This window comes from Calidris pugnax, unplaced genomic scaffold (assembly GCF_001431845.1).
Source record: "Calidris pugnax isolate Ruff unplaced genomic scaffold, ASM143184v1 scaffold25, whole genome shotgun sequence".
Classification (NCBI taxonomy): domain Eukaryota; kingdom Metazoa; phylum Chordata; class Aves; order Charadriiformes; family Scolopacidae; genus Calidris; species Calidris pugnax.
Window position 1 is genome coordinate 5,458,814 of NW_015090805.1, and position 19,155 is coordinate 5,477,968.

Genomic DNA, 19,155 nt, shown 5'->3' on the forward strand with positions numbered 1-19,155 from the left:
GGATTTTCTTCATTGGTATTGTGCCCACTTCAGCTTTAAGGCCAGACCTGAAAAGTGATGTGACCAATTTTACCACTCTTCAGTATGACTCAGTAGGAGTTGATGATACCAAATGTGTTGCAGAATTAGCTTTCTAACTTACACATCGTGGGGCTGAGGTCACAGATTAAGACACATAAACTCATTTATGTTAATGTAGAAGTCTACATATGAGCTGGATGTCTAATTTCCCATTATATCAGTTGGAGACATAGTTAATATAGCTCTCCATAGACAGCTATTCAAATCATTCCAGAGTACATGGTTACATTCAGTCAGTGAAATACCTCATTAGAGGTATATGAACTCCTCATATCAATAGGAGTTCACTTCAGTTGCCTAAACATTGGAATTTTGTTAAGTGCTGCAGGATATCCCATCTGGCCTCCAGGTCTCCCTCCAGAAGGGAATGAGTCTCTTAGTGATCTCTGTCATGTGTGTCCCAGATTCTGTTGATCCACAATACAATGCCATACTGACCTTGGCAAATAGAACATTTGGGGAAGAATAACCCAAACCAGCTAAAAATATATAGGTAAAAAATAAGGAAAGTGTAATCAATTTGCAAACAATAATTGGGTTAGACACCTCAAAAATGTTCTCTCACTTTAACAAGAAGGAAATGGGTGCATTGTGAAGAGAGGTATGTAGCATATTTTAGCTTAAGACAAGGAACCTTCTTGGTGAGTTAATAACACTGATTATGAACTGTGCTGATTTCACTGTTGCTGCTCTGAGTCTGCAGGACACACTGTGGCCATACACCACCGTAATCAACATCACAATCTGCCACAATGGACTGACATTCTACCTGCCACTTCTTATTTCCCTTGCTTTAACAGCTACAGGGCACAGCGTTCCTTATTCCACATTGTAGGTCTTCTCAACCCCCAGTAACACGATTTCTTCTTACAACAATCGTGTGGCTTTTTAAGGCATGAAATTGCCAAAATACTGATCCATTTCCTTTCACTTTATCCCTAGTGACATCAAACAGAGTTCTAGGTTAGCTTACTTTCTAAATAGTTTTACGTGGCATAGGAAAGCAATTAAGCAAGTATTAAGAATAGTGTTTTCCAAATGGCCTAAGGCAGTGGGTTTCCAGGTGACACTGATCTGAACTGGAAGCAGGGGGCCTACCTCTCTTTAATTTGTTAGTAAACACCAGCTTTTACAATTTTGCCAAGTGTCTCTTTGGTAGCCTTCATTACGGTGGAAGATACTAACATTATCTGGATTGGGATACTTTTTTAACATTTGGATATGGAATTCCTGCACACCATCATTCTTGTGCTTTAACATGTTTTGTGTGTTTATAAATTGGTGGAATTACTCTCTCATTAAAAGGAAATTGACAGCAACCATTTATTTTCATAGGACTATATATTACATTTGGAAGGCAAGTGTTTATGTTAGAACATATGTTGGATTGCTTATTAAAAAATGTGTGTTTTGTCCAGTGCTGAACTGTTTATTGATTTTCAAAGGCTAATCCTCTTGTTATGTTTCGTGTATTAGAACTTGCATGCCTTGCTCATACCATGGATTCTTTTGTTTGTTTGTTTACTTAATGCATGTTAATGGAACAGAAGAAATTCATTAAGGACAGTTTGGATAAATATCATTTAAACGAATATGGGTTTCAGTTGCACTGAAGTATAAACTGCTAATGGATTTCAGATGCTACTCTAGCTTGATATTATAATTTGCTACTATAAGCTTTCTAAAGAAAAGCTTGTTTATTATACCCACATATCTGGTTTGGGAAAAAAAAAAGAAACCCAACCGATTCCTGGTCAGAGATGTACTTAGAAGTTAGCACATACAAGCTGGTTGGCAAATTCTGCTGACATTGTCCTTGTGAAACAGATTGCCTTGCAAGCTGCTTCAGCTGTATTTTGCATCATTTCAGTGCTGCTTTATTAAGAAATGCTAAGCTTTTAACATGGATATCAGTGGCAAGGCCCTTTGAAATCTATTTTCAATTACTTAAAATGGTCAAATTTTGTTCCCATAACTCTGGGCAACACGCTTCTGCAAAGTTGACAGCAGACTGCTTATTTTCTTTTTAAGATTAAATTGGCAGACGACTGTCAAAAAACCAACAATAACTTTTTTAAGTCTTCGATAATCATTTAAACTCGTTTGACACAGAACAATGATAAGAGTGTATTTTATGGACCTTTTCACTGTTCTTGCAAATGTTTTGCCCTATGGTTGTATGCAGTGCAACAGCAAGCTAATAAGTTTCCGTTCTGCATTTCCCCAAATGCTGCAAATGGATGATATGGTTTGGCACGAGCCCAGCTTTCTCTAAACTTCTCCATTTTGTGTAGGCTTATTCCATAGCAGAGAACATTTAGTTGCAACATAATGCTGTGAGAACAAGCAAAATATTACGCAAGTGAAAGCTGTTTGTCCTGAACTTTAGAGATTAGTTTCCTAAATGAGTGCTGTATTATTTCCCCATCAATTGTCTACAATGAATGACATTAGGTAACTATTAAATCTCCATGTAATGGCATTCTGCCACTCAGATGAGGGAAAACATGACACATTACCATTATCTCTGCTCTTTAGGATTTCATGAGACACGGCTGGGAGAAAGGGGACTAGTAAGAGTAAGAAGTAGGAACCAACATTGCAACATTTCCTAATAGGGTCTTATGTGAGACGCTGGAAGAACTGATGTCTTAACATTATTAGTCACTAGTCCTGACGTTTCTATTTCGTTTCCCCCCGCAGGGAGTGGGCAGATACAGCTATGGCAGTTCCTGCTGGAGCTCCTCTCGGACAGCTCCAACTCCAACTGCATCACCTGGGAGGGCACCAACGGGGAGTTCAAGATGACCGACCCCGACGAAGTGGCTCGACGCTGGGGGGAGCGGAAAAGCAAGCCTAACATGAACTATGACAAACTCAGCCGTGCGCTTCGCTACTATTATGATAAAAATATTATGACTAAGGTTCATGGTAAGCGCTACGCCTACAAGTTTGATTTCCAAGGAATCGCTCAGGCTCTCCAGCCTCACCCCCCAGAGTCGTCCATGTACAAATACCCATCAGACCTCCCCTACATGAGCTCGTATCATACGCACCCTCAGAAGATGAACTTTGTAGCTCCTCACCCCCCTGCTTTGCCTGTAACATCATCCAGCTTTTTCGCTGCCCCTAATCCATACTGGAATTCACCAACTGGAGGTATCTACCCCAATACCAGGCTGCCAGCTGCTCATATGCCTTCTCATCTTGGCACCTACTACTAAGTGGGAAAAAAAAGTATCACCAGAAAAAGCAAACAAGGACACTCTCACTGGGCTACAGTCCCTGATGAATTGCAATGAACTCTATTGGAGTACATGAATTAAAAGTGCCTAAAGAGACAAGTGAAGGTTTGGCTGGGAAAAAACACATTAAAAAATAGATGTCAAAAAGACTCTTTGTAGTAGGGATTTAAAGGAGGTATTCAAGAAGTATTAAGATACTAAAATGTAATGTATATGGGCATCGACTCTGTGGACCAAAAAACAATAGACTGTTGTAGGTAAAAGCATGAAATGATAAGGAAAACCTACGAAAGCTAGTGGTCTTAAAAAGTTGATAAGCTTATGTGTAAAGTTCGATATCTTGCTAGTGCAAAACTGGGACTATACTACAGCAATATAAGGATATAGTGACCTAACATACAATATCTGAGTTATTACAAAAGAGGGGGGAAGAAGGGAAAAAAGGAAAAAAAAAAAAAAAAGAAAAAACCCTACCTGTATTTTAAAAATCAAGACATATCATCAAAAGAGACTGGTTTAGTGTAGAAGCTGATTTGGAATATAACAGCACTGTTCTGGTTGAAATCAAATGCGTTCCATTCGTCGGAGTGTTATCAGCTACTCAAACTGTGAAGACAACCCAAACTTTAAGATTCCTTGACAGTATTACAGGAACCCTGAGCCAAACATTGGAAATGAGAATGTGCTGAAGGGCAAGTGTATGATTGTAGATCAGAGGCCTGCACCTGACAGGGGAAGCAGAAAGGAGAAAGAGGAGGACAAAGGTGGTGAGAATGGGAGAAAAGCAACTTCTTTACTGGTAGAGACTGTAAAGACTGAAAACTTTGTAGCGTTGGGACTGTGAAGAAACACTTGTTTGGACTTGTGAAACATATTGCTCAGTATCACACCATTCCCAGTATTACAGGAGGAACAGACTTGATTTTATAGTAATAAAAAAAGTGGAAAAAGGGAAAAGCAGAAGAATTCAGAAATCAGAATATGCATCTCTTTTTAAAAAAAAGCAAAACTGGAATTGTGTTTGATATTTAAAAGTTACCAGTTAGAACCTCATCATTATTAAGGGAGTTTGTTTTCTATTGGTTAAAGCAAGAGACAACCCCTGACTGCCAAAATCAGAAATCATCTAAGTATTTTTGTTAGGCGGGCGCCAGTTTTTCTTTATCGAGTCGCGAACGCTGTGCGTTTGTCAGAATGAAGTATACAAGTCAATGTTATTTTTTTCCTTTTTATATAATTATTATATAACTTATGCATTTATACACTACGAGTTGATCTCGGCCAACCAAAGACACAAAAAAGGGACAATCAAAAATATTGTGGCCTTGAATTTTAACTCTGTATGCTTAATGTTTACATTATGAACATATTAGTACTTAGAATGCAGAATGTATGTAATAAAATAAGCTTGGCCTAGCATGGCAATTCAGATTGACACTGTAGTTTGCATTTACATTTGCATTTTTAGTGTCTGACACGCCTATCAGATCTCCTACTCACCATGTAAAAATATGCTAGGCATTTTGTTTTGTGAAATCTGGCAATCATGAAAATGTAGGACCAAACAGCAATGCTTAGCCTAAGTTCAAAGTGGACAGGTGCTGTGTGTCTTCTTTTCCAGAGAGTTCTGCTTGCAGCCCTTTTTAAACAGTGCCTTGCCATTCTTGTCCTGAGCTTCTTTTGCCCAGAGATTGCAACCATGCCCAATTCTTTGACAACTTCATGGCCAAGATAGAAAATGAAGTCTAAAGGAGGCCTCTAAGGAAGAATACTGATACCCAGAAATTATCTTTTGTTGCCATCTGATTATGCGGCATAATCTCAGCCTGAGATGTATTTTCATACTGGATCTTATGTTGAATTACCATGCCCCCTTACTACTACTACATACTGTATCATTATTAGTAAATAAAGTGAATAATGAATAACTTCCATTATTCCTCACTTTAGAATGGAGTGTATGGTAACTTGTTAATTTGTCATTGCAGTTCATCCTGGCTGTTTACAAAGGGCAGGATGTTTTCTTTCTGTTCTAGATTTAGAGGCTTCCCACACTGTACCCTAGGCCCCAAAACTACATCTGGTGCCTAATGGCATGACTCCATTTTTTTGCAAGACCAGCTGAAGAACTGCTCTGGAAAATCTGCACTGACATTTATGAGTGGCTCTCCACAGCAGGCAATGTTTACTGCAGAGACCAAGAGAGCTCAGACCTCCAAGAGTATCCCTCTTTTTTGCTATTCTTTTGTCTCTTTTTCAGACAAAATGGGTGGGGCTTCAGGTTTTATAGCAAGTGTTCTGCATATCCCTTTTGTGGAGCAGTAATCGGTGCTGTGCAATGGGAGCCTACTTGCCAGATTCCTGTGTTATGGGTGTCTTGGTGGCAGTTTATAAGCACAAGATTATATTACTAATGTTTGAGACCAGAGCGGTGGCATCATAAGCCTTGTGATCGTTTGGGAAATAAGCACTGTAAGTCTGTATCTTTTAAAAAATAAAAATGCACAGAAAGGTTAGAAAAACTGAACTCTTGGAAAAGGTTAGTCACTCACTATTTTAGAAAGTTATGGTAGGCACACCTACATGCTGACTATAAGAATAATAGTTTGCCTTTCAGTGGAAATACATCTACAGATGCTTGCTATCTACTTCATGTGTACTTTCAGCTCAAAAAACGGTAAGTGTATTGTTGAACCACCTTTTAATTAAACACTTAAAAATCCAGATAAAACAACCGTCTTTGTTTAGATTGGCAAGGACGTGCCTGGAGGCCTCAAAAGCATCCCCAGTGCTCACAGAGCTGCCTGCAGGATTTCCAGATTGTGTTGCCTGGCTGCTATCATTTGCAATGGGAACAACATCCTGATGTTAAAGGGAAGGGTTCAAATCCTGGGACAGGAATGGAGTCACAGCAGATGATGTGATGGAGACCCCTCATGAAAAAAAGCAAAATCCTACAGTAGGCCATGGATAGCTCGCTGGCGAAGGAGCCCAGGATACCAGCCCTAAAACTCCACCTTTCTCCAGGACCAGCTCACAGCTTTCCAGGAGCCTTGGAAAAAATGGATTTTGTGACCCTGAGAATGAAGAGGAGAGTGAAGGACGGAGAGGCCTTACTGCTGCTGCATGGGGATTTGTGGCTCTGCTACTTGCAGGGAATCCCTACCGAAGGGGCAGCAGCTACCCTACAGGGCAAGGACCAGCCCAGTGTCCCAGAGCACTGGCAGAGGCAAAACAGGCAGAGGACCCATGGTAGTCTCTGCTGTGTACTGCCTGTGATCTGGCCCTGCAACTGGGAGCTGGGAAGACCAGAGTGAGGCCAAAGCTTTGGGGCCTGGTTCCTAGCCCCAGCCGTGAAAACAGATGGGCCCAGTACAGCCAAAATGCTCAAGGAAGCTGCATCCATACCATGAGAGACATTCATATGAGACTCAGCCAGACCCCGAGACCTCTTTGCCATTTTGCACCTGGATGCATGGACAGCATGGCCCTGATTAGTTCACATTCATACAAGTTGGCCATGCTGATAGCTTTGGCCCTTAGTTTAAATTAGGGCTTCTTTTGAAGCCAGTTGTCAGTCAAGTCTCATATGTTATTAGAGCACTCCAAGGACTGCTCTGGAAATAGAAACTTACCCTTCACCAAGAAATACGCGTCTGTCTGAAAAGCTACATGGAAAGTGATGGTGAAAAAAGTTTTAAAACAAGGAAGTGCAATTTTCACCATTCTTGATCAAGTTATTTCCCCCTGATATTAAATTGCTTTTAGTGAGTATATTTCACCATTCTTGATCAAGTTATTTCTCCCTGATATTAAATTGCTTTTAGTGAGTATATAAAAAATGCCTTTGAAGGTTGTATTTTACAACACTTTACAAATTGTGAGTCTTAGGGGAAGATCGACAGAGGTGAGGACAGGACAGCACCAACTGTACTGAACTCCTTCATTCCCCACACTGTCCACATTCAGAAGAGTCCACATTGGGTACCTCATACTTTTTAAACTGCCCACAAAAACACAAGGAACATCCATGATTTAGACATTCTGCAAACTCTTCTTGTTCAGACTATTTCTTACACCAGCTAAGATCTAATTTTAAAATAGATTTTTAACTACAGATTCATTAAAGAAAGGTTAAAAAAAACACTAACTTAACTAACTCTATGCCATCTTCTCAAGTTTTGGTCATATCAGTGAAACAGCACTGAGAATAGTCTCTGCTTACCTATATCACTGGTAAGTCAGAATGGCACCTCATCTGTCCAAAGGATTCAGTTAACTCATGCCTGAAAAAATTTTAACTGCCTCCTGAAGCAATCCTGATGCAATGCAAGTGCTTAGTTCCGTATCTGGTCAGTGGAGGGAGACCTCAGATATCTACAGATCCTGTCTGCCTTTGGGACCTATGTTAGGACATCAGGTGCTACCGTGGAGGCTCACAGTGGACTGTGGCTCGGCCTTGGGCTTGGCTGGGACCTTGCTGACCACCAGCAAGACAAGCCGTTTCATGAGAGACAGGTAACACAGTTATGTGGGTGCAATGCCTGGTGGAAAAAACAGCTCCCTTGTGCTTTCTTGGTAAAGATAGTCCTTCTTTTTTTGCCCTTGCTGTAGTTGTCACATCCCTTGCTATGTTGGGCTACTCAGAGAGCCCTTCCTCATCAGAGCTCAGCTAAGAGCTCACAGCCGTTAGGGTTCAGCAGAGGCCATCCTCCAGCACTTGGTATTACACTGAGGGAGGCTAGGGTTAAGGAGTCTGTGAAGCCTCCTCCCTTGGTTAATTAGCACTATGGCTCTCCCTCCGTAATGACCACTGCATATACGCACACCTGCTTATAGCTCTTGGCTATGCACTCCCTCATGCCTCTCACCTGGTTATGTCTTGACCTCTGTACAGACCACACAAGTGGATCAAACCAGGATTTCAGCAAAAGAAAATGTGAAAATGAAGTCTGGGTAAGGCACACCATTTTCAGGAAGCACATGAGGCCGCTCACAATACTGTCCTGGCTCCCTGCTTGTTTCCAGGTTTCAGCTGCAGCCTCCAAAGTGGCTTGGTTCCACCACTGCCCCTTGGGTGGTGAGACCACTCCTTCGAGGCACTGGCAGCCAAGACTACATAAGATGCATAACCCAGTGAGAGCCTTGCTTGAAGAAAGGGGACCACTTGGTGAGCAGGTTAGTGAGGATATTAGGCCAACTGGAATGTGGAAAATTGTTTCAAAATGTAATGGCCATCATTGTTTAAAAAGGCACATATTTGCAAGAAAACTAAATAAAAAGGCTGCCTAGGCTAGAAATTGCCCTGACGTACTTTTAAATCACTGGAGTGAGCACTTCTCAAAACCAGGCTCAGAAAATTTCTTGTGTTGTATACCAGAATCTCGGGTCATATATATTTTATAAAAGAATAAGGGGCAGAATAATCTTCTATGCACAGTCCTAGAAGTAGTAGTGAGAAACAAATCATATGAACAAATCATATGACAAATCATGAGACAAATCATATGAAGAGCGGCTGAAGGAGCTGGGGCTGTTCAGTATGAGGAAGAGGAGGCTGAGGGGAGACCTCATCACTCTCTACAACTACTTGAAAGGGCACTGTAGAGAGGTTGGGGCTGGTCTCTTCTCACAGGTAATTAACAATAGAACGAGAGGGAACGGCTTCAAGCTCCAACAGGGTAGGTTTAGATTGAACATTAGGAAACAATTCTTCACAGAGAGAGTGGTCGGGCATTGGAATAGGCTGCCCAGGGAGGTGGTTGAGTCACCGTCCCTGGCTGTGTTTAAGGGACGTTTAGATGCGGTACTGAGGGATATGGTGTAGGGGAGGACTTTGTAGAGTAGGGTAGATGGTTGGACTCGATGATCCCAAGGGTCTCTTCCAACCTCAATGATTCTATGATTCTATGATTCTATGAAACTCTACCTGGGAAACCCTATCCATTCCCCTCACTATTATGGAACTATTTTCTATTGTATACTCACTGGTGTATCCTTAACTCTCTTCTCGTTCGAACAGGTCTCAACTCCAGCGTATTTCCACCCATTCCCTTAACACAGAGGCTAATCCATCTTATTATCGGAGGGTTTATGTTTGGGTTTTTTTGTTTTCCTGCTATTTTTGTGTGTTGCGATTTCTTCTGATTGTGCTCACCATGCATCACTCTCCAGAGTTCCTCAGTGTTTATGGCTTTCCAAATATTTGTAGTTTGTTATCACACTCCCTTTGACTGGATGTTAGCCAAGCTTAGACATATTCAGCTTCACAAACCTATCCCTCTTCTTCTCTGATAATTGTTAATTTTTTAGTTTGTTTTTTTTTTCCTTTTTTTTTTTCTATCTCTGCACATGAACAGGCACTCCTGCTCTCTAAGCCATTTCCATCTATGACTTCTCTGGCTGCTGCCTCCTTCCTATTGGAGTCTATGCCTCTCTCCCCACCTCCTCACTCAAGCAGTTAATCTGCTTGTAGCCTCACCTGGCTGAAAGGTCTCCCGTGAGCAGCTAAAAGACCCTTCACCTCTTCAGCTCTGAATGGACTTCCATGTTCTTTCTTTGCAGCAGTTTCTTTTTCATGAACTGAAAAACCTCCCTTCCTCAGATATCGCCACCAACAGACTACTACGAAGGTTTTTCCAAACCATTGTTGTGAACTTGTTGCACTAATTCCAGCTCATCTCACCCAACTGTGCAGTGTTTATTTTGGCCCAGTTCTATCTGTGTCCTGGACAGGCTGGAAGCTGCTTCAGGCAGAAAATCCACAGAAAGCCCAGCAGTGTGTTGCTGCTTAATACTAGATAATCATGAGTAATGTTGCCAAAAAAAAGTCCCTACACATTTCCAATTTTCTTCATGATGAAAGTGTCATTTTTCTCCACTGAAAACTTGAAAGCTGCTCTGCAGAAAATGGATACAAGGTTCTTAAAACAAGCACAGGCACTAGGGCTAAATGATTGACATGGTCCTTTAAGGATTCAAAGCAGTCCTAAGAGGATATGAAAGAGAAGTTTTAAGTCTTAGACACATCTTTCATTCAATTCTTTCATATATTTTTGCAAAACTAATTACCAGTTTGTATCAGCCAACCAGCCATGTAGACTCCTCGACTACCTGAGATGTGAGGGGAGGACTGCCAGGAATGATACAGGGCTTCAAAGATCACCTCCCTGCACCCTCCTGGGGAAGAGCTGGAGGGCTTGTGAAGCTGTCCTGTACATCTGTAACAGCACTGATCACTCAAATGGTCAATTTTTAAAATAAAGTACCGTTTACCTTGTGTGTTGGGGAGGGGGCATGTTCAACTACATTACTGTAGCCAAAACACAATGGGAATTTAAAAAAGGGGAAAGTCAAAATATTAATTTGTTTTTTAGTTGAAAAATCACCCCGTGCTGTCTAGTTCCCAGAAACACTAGTCTGGTACATCAATATATTTCAGTTTCCTGGGATGAGAATGGCATTCAGATGACCCAGCCATGAGTCGGATCCTATTGTGCTGGATATGGTAAATGCAGATCATGACTAACAGATGTTGCTTTGAAGTCCTCATATCTTTAAATACACAAGACTAATAAATGCTGGAGAGGCTGTGTTTTTCACCAAGACTAGCTGAACATTTTCCATTTCAGCTCTTTCTTCAAGAAGGGAGGGTGGGATTGTTTTTTTTCTTCTAACGTGGTCTGAGGATAAATCCAGGAAACATGTAGAAGGTGCTTGGACATTGTGATGGGCTCATATCCCGGCACAGATAGACAGCTCACAGCCTGGTATCCCAAGGGACTGAAGCGTTTGCTGTTTCCCTGAATGACTGCTAGTTATGACTATGGAAAAGTTCTGTGCGGCTCTGTATGGTTGTAAGCAAGTTGTAAAGCTCCCTCCACAAGTTGTATGGAAAAGACAGAAGATTAGGGCTAAAGCAAATGGCACACTGTCTTTGGAGCAGAGCAGAGTCTGAGTCTCAAAGCAGGTGTAAAAATAAAGGTTGTTACATCAGCTGTTCATGGAAGATTAAAGTGGAGGAGGTGGTAGGAAAGGGGGCATATAACCAGGGATGCATGGAAATGACAGAACTATTATCAGTTAGTCTTGGAAAGGGGAAGGAAATATATGAGAGGGAGGCCAAAATCAAGAGGGAAAGAAGAAGAAAAAGAGTTATGAAGTGCTGCCTGAGGGGATAGCAAAGTGTCATGACACTGGCCTCCTTATTAGCAATTTATGGAAGGGGATAAAAATGGCCCTTTGAGACATTCTTGCAAGGATTACTCGGTGCTAAGTGTTAGACTTGATTTGATGATGGTGACATGAGATCAGATCTGAGTCGTCAGCAAACAGAGAGCCAACCAGAGGATCAAAACATGGGCTGAACACATGAAGGCAGCAATCAGGGAAGCTGGCTTAGCTCAACCTCCCCTCCCCCTTAGGGAAAGGGGAATTGCACGTGGTCAGGGGATGCCCAGAGATTTCAATACCTGGGGAAACCCAAGCAGGTTATTTTCCTGTATAGGAATGGAAACTGAAAGATGGATCCGAGGGATGTGGGGAAGGAAAAAGCAGCTGGATATGTACAGGTTAACAGAAAGAGAGCTGAAAGTGTAAGAAAAGGAGACCATAGAGCCTAGGGAATGTAGAGGTTCAAGAGAACAAAAAAAAGTCTTTAAAAGAAGATAAGGTCAGGTTTAATTCAAAGTACTGAGCCCAAAGGAGATGCTGGAAAAGGAACTGTGATATGCAATTTGATAGAAGGAGGCAGGTTAGCACATCTATGCTGAAGTAACAGTCGAAGCTGCCTGAGCAGAGGAGATAGTGGAGCTTGTAAATGTTATACTTCATTTCTCTTTCTACACTTACCATTTTAGTATATTTTCAGCTAACATTTCATTAGAATTTCCACAAACATTTCATGTCACGACTTCATTACAATGTAGACTGCACACTGAACAGCTGTAAAATAGCCTTGCCAATTCTGGTAATTTGCACTGGGAATGTAATATCCAGTTCCAATCACTGATGAGTGCTATACAAAATGAACTAACCAGCATTTTTCATTTCTTTAACCACTTACCTCAACAATTAAATGTATTGCAGTGCTAAATGTATAGCATATAATAAATCATTCCAGACTGTATAAAAGCATCAGATAATACATCTCCGTTGTTTTGTCATAAGCTGTATAAAATGCTGTCTTAGCACTCTGTAAATGGCTTTGTTCACTCTTGTTATTTTAATTGTATACCAAAAAACAGTAGAGTTTCTTGTGTACAGTGTGTGTCTCCTGCTTTGTGCCAAATCCAATATACTCTCCTTTTCCTCTTAGATGCAGATCACAGTAAAAGGTTTTAGGACAGCAGTGTATGAGGTGGGAAACCAGTCACTATAACATTTTTGATGTTCCACTGTAACTACTAGAATAGCTCTTGAGCTGAGACATGGTAGGTGCTACTAGTTACTCTGACATTTCCATTTCCCTACTTTGGCTAAAAGTTGAGACGTTTGGTTTGTGGCTCAGTCATCTATTTCTCAAAAATGTCTGGTGGGCTTTACTGTAATTATAATTATGTTATAGAGAGTCATTGGGGTCTAACATGCCCTTTTTTTTTAATTTTGGCACAATACAATGTAAAAGTAGAGAAACTAGAAGAGGTAGAGCAGCTTTATTTAGTCAGAATACCTGGCAAAATATAGTCAGTTGACTGATGATAAGGTTTCAAAAAGACCCTAAGTTACATAGGCTCTCAAATTCAGTAGACTCGTGATGGGATTTGTGTCCCTCAGTCCCTCAGACATTCCAGAAATCCTTCCCTGGTGCTTTGTCACTTAACAAAGTCACATTCTTTTGGAAGAAGGAAGCTGGGTGCTCAGCCCTGGGGGTGATCAACTGTCCAGGAAAGGCAGCCATCAGGGAATAAAATGCCACCATACAAAATGTTCACTGTTAAAGGAAAAAGGGTTCACCAAAGCACTTTTCAAAACTGTGATTAATAGCTTTATGTCCTCAAGGTAGGGCTTGGGGTGAAAGAAAAGAAAAGAAAAGAAAAGAAAAGAAAAGAAAAGAAAAGAAAAGAAAAGAAAAGAAAAGAAAAGAAAAGAAAAGAAAAGAAAAGAAAAGAAAAGAAAAGAAAAGAAAAGAAAAGAAAAGAAAAAGAGCTGGATGATGATGTAGATTTGGGATTGTGTTTGAGTACCCTTGACTACAAAGTCTACAGTCTTGGCCTGATGCCTGCATGTTTATGTCACCTTCTGTCCCCAGGCAAGCTTTCTCACACAGATGGAAATACAGGCCTTATAGCTCTTGGACCTCAATGAAAAATGCCAATACATTTTTAACACATTCTGTGGGGCTGCTGGGGCCTTCAAGGTAGTAGCTGCCAACAAGTGCCTGGGCAGTCACCTATTTCGAGGCTGTAGGACGTTTGTAGAGAGAAGCACTCTTGCAAACTCTGAAGGTGCTAATGAGTTTCCTGAACAACAATGTAATCTGAGATGCTAATGAAGGTCTGGGTGCTTGTGGCACTGTCTGACTGCCAAGTGATCTGGGCAGGGTTGAACCATATGGAGAACTGACAGGCCTCCAGGGAAGGAGCAGTGCTCCCATACACCTGCACGGTTTATGCAATTAACCTTGTAATTAAGCTGCTGGAGACTCAGGCTTAGTCCCTTGCACCTTCTATAGAAAGAGATGACCTGCACATTTTCTAGGAGTGGTGTGGTTTGCTTGACTGTTGAAGTAACTACACAAGTGCATGTTGGGTTTGGCCTGCAAATACTTCATGCCTCCACTTTACCCCTCCCTCGTGTTACACAGTGACTTGAGTCAGCTCCTGCAACTCCTGTCGCTTGGTTCAGGCTCTGAGATCCAGAAACCATGTCTCCACTAGCAGCTGGACACCCCAGCTAATCAGCCCCTGCAGGCAAGGTTGCTCCCAGAGCAGTGGCTGTGCAAGGCACCAGGCATTTTTCTCTTCAGCAAGAGAAACAAAAAATCCGTTTTAAAAAATACAGGAACTGGTATGTGAGCTTGAAATCCACATGTTGCCAGCGTCAATGTGCCCAGACTGGACCGCCAGGACATGGGTCCTCTGGCTGTGCTCCTGGGGGACAGTGGGCAAGGTGGGCTGCCAGGCTGGGGCCAAACCCACTGCCACGGCCATGCCAGCAGCCCCGGCATTCAGCATCTCTGGGCCAGGGACAAAAGCTTCACACAGCTGGGCACCCTCAGGCATGGGTCAGGGCTTCCCTTCGATGCCAGCAGGAGTGTGTGAGTGCACACACACGTGTGCTGTAGTTTCCATGTTCCTAACACTCCTTGCTAAAGTCTCCCTGTGAGCACGTCATGCCTACACAAGTGCTCTGTAGTACAGAGGGATCTGCAGGGTTTTGCCAAGTGGTTTATAACTGGCTTTTTGAGGGATATGCTTTGCGACGCAAGTCATATTCAGTCTCTTTGCCCTCCCTCCTCATCACTTTCCTCCTGGGCTACAGCTGGGTGGCCAGGGAGAGCTGAAGGCACAGGACATTTTTGAATGCTGTCTGTATTTCGGGTGTCTCTATTTCAGATGTTCCCTGAAGTTTCTGTTTGAAGGTCTGGGCTATGCCCCTTGCCCCAGCCTGGAGCAGGCTGCGGTGTTGAGCCTGGTCCCCCCAGGGCTGCCAAAGGAGGGATGGAGCTCTGTGAGAGTGGGAGATGAAGGCAGTGTGGGCTGGGAAGGTACCGCAGACCATGCTGTTCCTGCTCTGCTTCCCTGGCTTGGCTTTACGCTGCTGCCATACCACACTGCAGGTGCAATCCTGCTACTCCTTCTGGCAAGACCCTGCACATCTTCTGTCCCCTCAACAGGTCCCTGTGGCATGGGTGACAGCGTGCTGACCCCAGGGACAAGACACTCCCAATCCACTGCTCACTGCCTTCTGGTCAGGACCACCCATAGCCACTGTTGAATGCCACACTGTCCTGCTTGGCCTGGGATGTGGTCTTGCTCAGGAAAGCCATCCCTGGTTTGTCTCCTCAAGCTGCTGTAATACCAGGGGACCCTGCACCTCCATTCCTGCCCTGCACAAACATCAGCCCCAGGAGCCAGGGGCCAGCAGCAGAATAACCGGCAGCTGCTCTCCAAAATGTGTCAGGGCATATTCAGCGGTCAAGGCATATTCCTATTTCCCCCAAAAGATGGCACTAGGATTCACCAAAAGTGAACCACTCAGCACCCTGAATATTTTTACAGCTGTGAAACATGCCACCACGACCCTCCACTGTGGTCCCCACATCTCACCCCCCATAACCAAGGGATGACCCCTCGGGAACGTGCAGCCACCACCTCTCCAGGGCAGACCCTAATGGGGCTGTAGGTTACAGGGAACAAAAGCAGAGTGAAAAACTGAGTCGTTACCTGCTGGGCATATATAGCAGGAGGGGATGTCTTTTTGGTAGGATGAAAATACCACCCACCATACCGTCTGTGGTTTATTTCTAAGGCAATGAGAAAAACAAATATACAATATTGCAATTAATCTTCTTGTATGTTGAAATTATCTGCTGCAGTAAAATTGACATCATTAGGATTTTTGTTGAGAAGTTAATTATTTTTTCATTTGAGCAACACAGCCTATAAAGCTATGAATAGAGTCTGTCTGGTAATTTAGGCCACATTTTAAGGTGTTTTTTGAATGGAAATGTTTCTACATAATGACAATTATAGAAATACTTTCATGATTAAAAGAATAAAACTAATGAAAATATCTTTTGCTGAGATTATTTTTCCTAGCAATTTTTATAACATATTGAAAAAAGCTTTTTATCTGTCAGTGAAGCAGTAGTAGTTTTACCTTGAAAAACAATCCCCATTCCAAGATAATGGACTTTTTGTATTCATTAGTGTCTCTAATAGAGCTATCACCTGAATAGCTGGAATTTTTCTTGTCATTAAAGAAAATGATAGGATCATAGCTCTATAAATGAAAAGAAGTTCAAGCTTGCAGATGAAGGGTTTCTAAAGACAGCAGAACTCCAAGGCTGAAAGTGCTGTCACGGTACATTTAAAAATGAAGGCAGAGCCTTGTCAAAGTTTCCTGGGCAGCTCAGCAGCCTCCAAGGACTATTGGGTCCCACAATTGCCCAAGCAAATATAATTCATTACCAAGTTCAGTGGTGACATCTCTTGCAAGATTCTTCATTTTGCAAATGCTAGTGTCTCCTTAAAGATAGACATCTGATTCACACGTGCTTCCAATTTTTTTGGACCAAAGGTTAGCATACAGTGATTCCCACTGCTAGCAGCCAGAAAGATACTTTTTCCCCCTGCATGTTACTGCCACTAAAGCATGTTTACAAACACAAGAGTGAAAGGCACTCTGAAGACTGGATTTAGCCCTGAACTCGCCCATGTACTTCCCATGTGATAGACCCGGGGAAGGTGAGGTCCTTGCAATGCAGATGTTCTTCTAAGTACATAAACTTGGAAGTGTCAGTTAAGGACATCAAGTCCCTGAGCATTACCTTATTTAATTGTGCGAAGTGTGATCTGTATATCTGGCTTATTTCACTGCCCACTCCTCTTGTGATGCTTAGGGATACACTTTTGCTGCGTTTTCGCAGGTCTTTGGGCAGGAAGCTGGTCTGTTTAGTGGTCTACAAGTTGCCATGCACTGTTATGGCACAACTACTAATGAAATAGTAAAGTGACAATAAACCCCCCCAACAAAACAACAAACAACAACAACAATAACAAGATTTTACAAAGCAGACTCTGATTGTAAATAAAAAAAAAAAGCATGAAGAGTATATATTTAGGATGCTTTGAAACAAAAGGCGTGGGCATGGGGGAGCTGAGTGTTTTAAGAAGTCTTGACACTAGATGGAGTGGTGGGTTAGAGCAATCCTCTCTTTGCCGGAGCACATTTTAGGCCCATCCCGGGGTTTGGCAGGACGGTACATATTTGTCAGCTTCCGCTCAAGAGGCGCCAGGGTCTGAAGGAACTGTGTGGTTTCGGGTCAGGACACAGAGAGGTGCTCAAGCTGCCTGCAGCCGCCCCGGCCTGTTCCGACTCCAGCCTCGCTTCTCCTTTGCTCGCTTTCATTAACAGCATCATTGCCCAGAAATTACAGTAAAAGCAAAGCTAATTACCAAAATTATACATCCCCAAGAGGACGGGAGCTAACCTCTAATGCCGAAATAGGCACTGGGTCAAATCTAGCTCTGCTGCGAGGGACTGTTTCCCCGCAGCCTGTAAGCACGGGTCCAGCTCTCACCAACGCTGGTGGAGCTGCATGTGGGTGCAGAAGCCAGCACGTGTGCATGCCCATCGTCGTCCCAGGGCACTGGCACATCATCTGGCAAGTGCTGAGCTGCCACGGGCAGCTGTGGGTGCCTGCTGCACTTGCTGATGTCAACGGCAGCAAATGGGATTCAGTGCTTTGAGGATGGCTTGGCACCTCACAGGCAGGAGGCTTTAATGTGGTTTCTTGGGTGTAACTGAAAGCAGCTTTTGGCCCAGGGGAATGAATATTTTTTGCCTTTGTGTATGCCCTGATTTTTGTAATCATGCTGCTAAATAGGTCTTCTGGAGAGCAGTAACTAACATTCTAGTTACTTCTTCATAGAATGTTGTAAGGGTTTGGGGTGGAAGGGACCTTAAAGATCATTCAGTTTCAATCCCCCTGCCACGGGCAGGGACACCTCCCACCAGACCAGGTTGCTCAAAGCCCCATCCAGCCTGGTCTTGAGCACTTCCAGGCATGGGGCATCCACGACTCCCCTGGGCAACCTGTTCCAGTGCCTCACCACCTTCACAGTAAAGAATTTTTTCCTAATATCTTATCTAAATCTCCACCCTTTCAGTTAAAAACCATTAGCCCTCATCCTAGTGCTACACTCCCTCATAAAGAGTCCTTCCCCATCTCTCCTGTAGGCCCCTTTCAGGTATTAGAAGGCGCCTATAAGGTCTCCCTGGAGCCTTCTCTTCTCCAGGCTGAACAACCCCAGCTCTCTCAGCCTGTCCTCGTAGGAGAGGTTCTCCAGTCCTCTGATCATCTTCATAGCCCTTACCTGGACTTGCTCCAACAGGTTCATGTCCTTATGGTGAGGGCCCACTACTCCGTGCAGGGTCTCACAAGAGTGAAGTAAAGGGGGAGAATCACCTCCCTCAAACAGCTGGCCATACTTCTTTTGATGCAGCTCAGTATGCAGTTGGCTTTCTGGGCTGCAAGCTCACATTGCTGGCTCATGTTGAACTTCTCGTCCCCCAGCACCCCCAAGTCCTTCAGAAGCCATTGAGCTTACCTGAGCAAACCTGAGCTTAGCTTTCCAAAGGGGTAAAGTTTCTTCTAGCATGCAAAACAGGTTTTCAAAGCTTGAGCTTTTAAAGCCTATGGAAAAATAGGCATTGAAATGATACAGGAAAATAATACACTTGAGGAGGGAAAGAGGTATAAGATAATGATCGCAATAAAATGGTTATGAACATGATTTTACCATCAGGAATGCCACAGCAGGAATTTGAGACCTTTTATCATTCATCAAGAGGGGAAAAACCTAAACAATTAGCTCAGTAATATTTTTGTGAACAAACAAGGCAAGTTTAGTTTGCCCTGACTCCTGGAGTCACAAGTTTTATGTTTAGCAGAAGCCACACAAGTTCACCTAGATACTTTTGTAATGAACTTGACACTAGGGGAACAGGTTCTTATTTTTTCATTAATATCCAGGCAGAACTACAAGAATTCTGTCACTTTCATCACTTTAACACAAGTGTGTGTTTCTGCCAAACCTTCAGCCACTAATGTGTTTATTGCTCATTAGTTTCTTTATTTGTTTGCTCTCTATAGCAAATATTA

General features: G+C 42.8%; 1 protein-coding gene across 8 annotated transcripts in view; it reads left to right on the top strand.

The window, feature by feature from the left end:
* ERG (v-ets avian erythroblastosis virus E26 oncogene homolog) overlaps positions 1-5,254 on the top strand; it is a 110,160-nt gene extending 104,906 nt beyond the window's left edge. For all 8 annotated transcript variants that reach the window (XM_014938248.1, XM_014938250.1, XM_014938251.1 and 5 more), the window contains one exon: positions 2,785-5,254. In XM_014938248.1, the coding sequence (XP_014793734.1) occupies positions 2,785-3,305 (521 nt within the window). In that variant the 3' untranslated portion in view covers positions 3,306-5,254. The remainder of the gene's footprint in view (positions 1-2,784) is intronic.
* Positions 5,255-19,155: the final 13,901 nt, after the last annotated feature.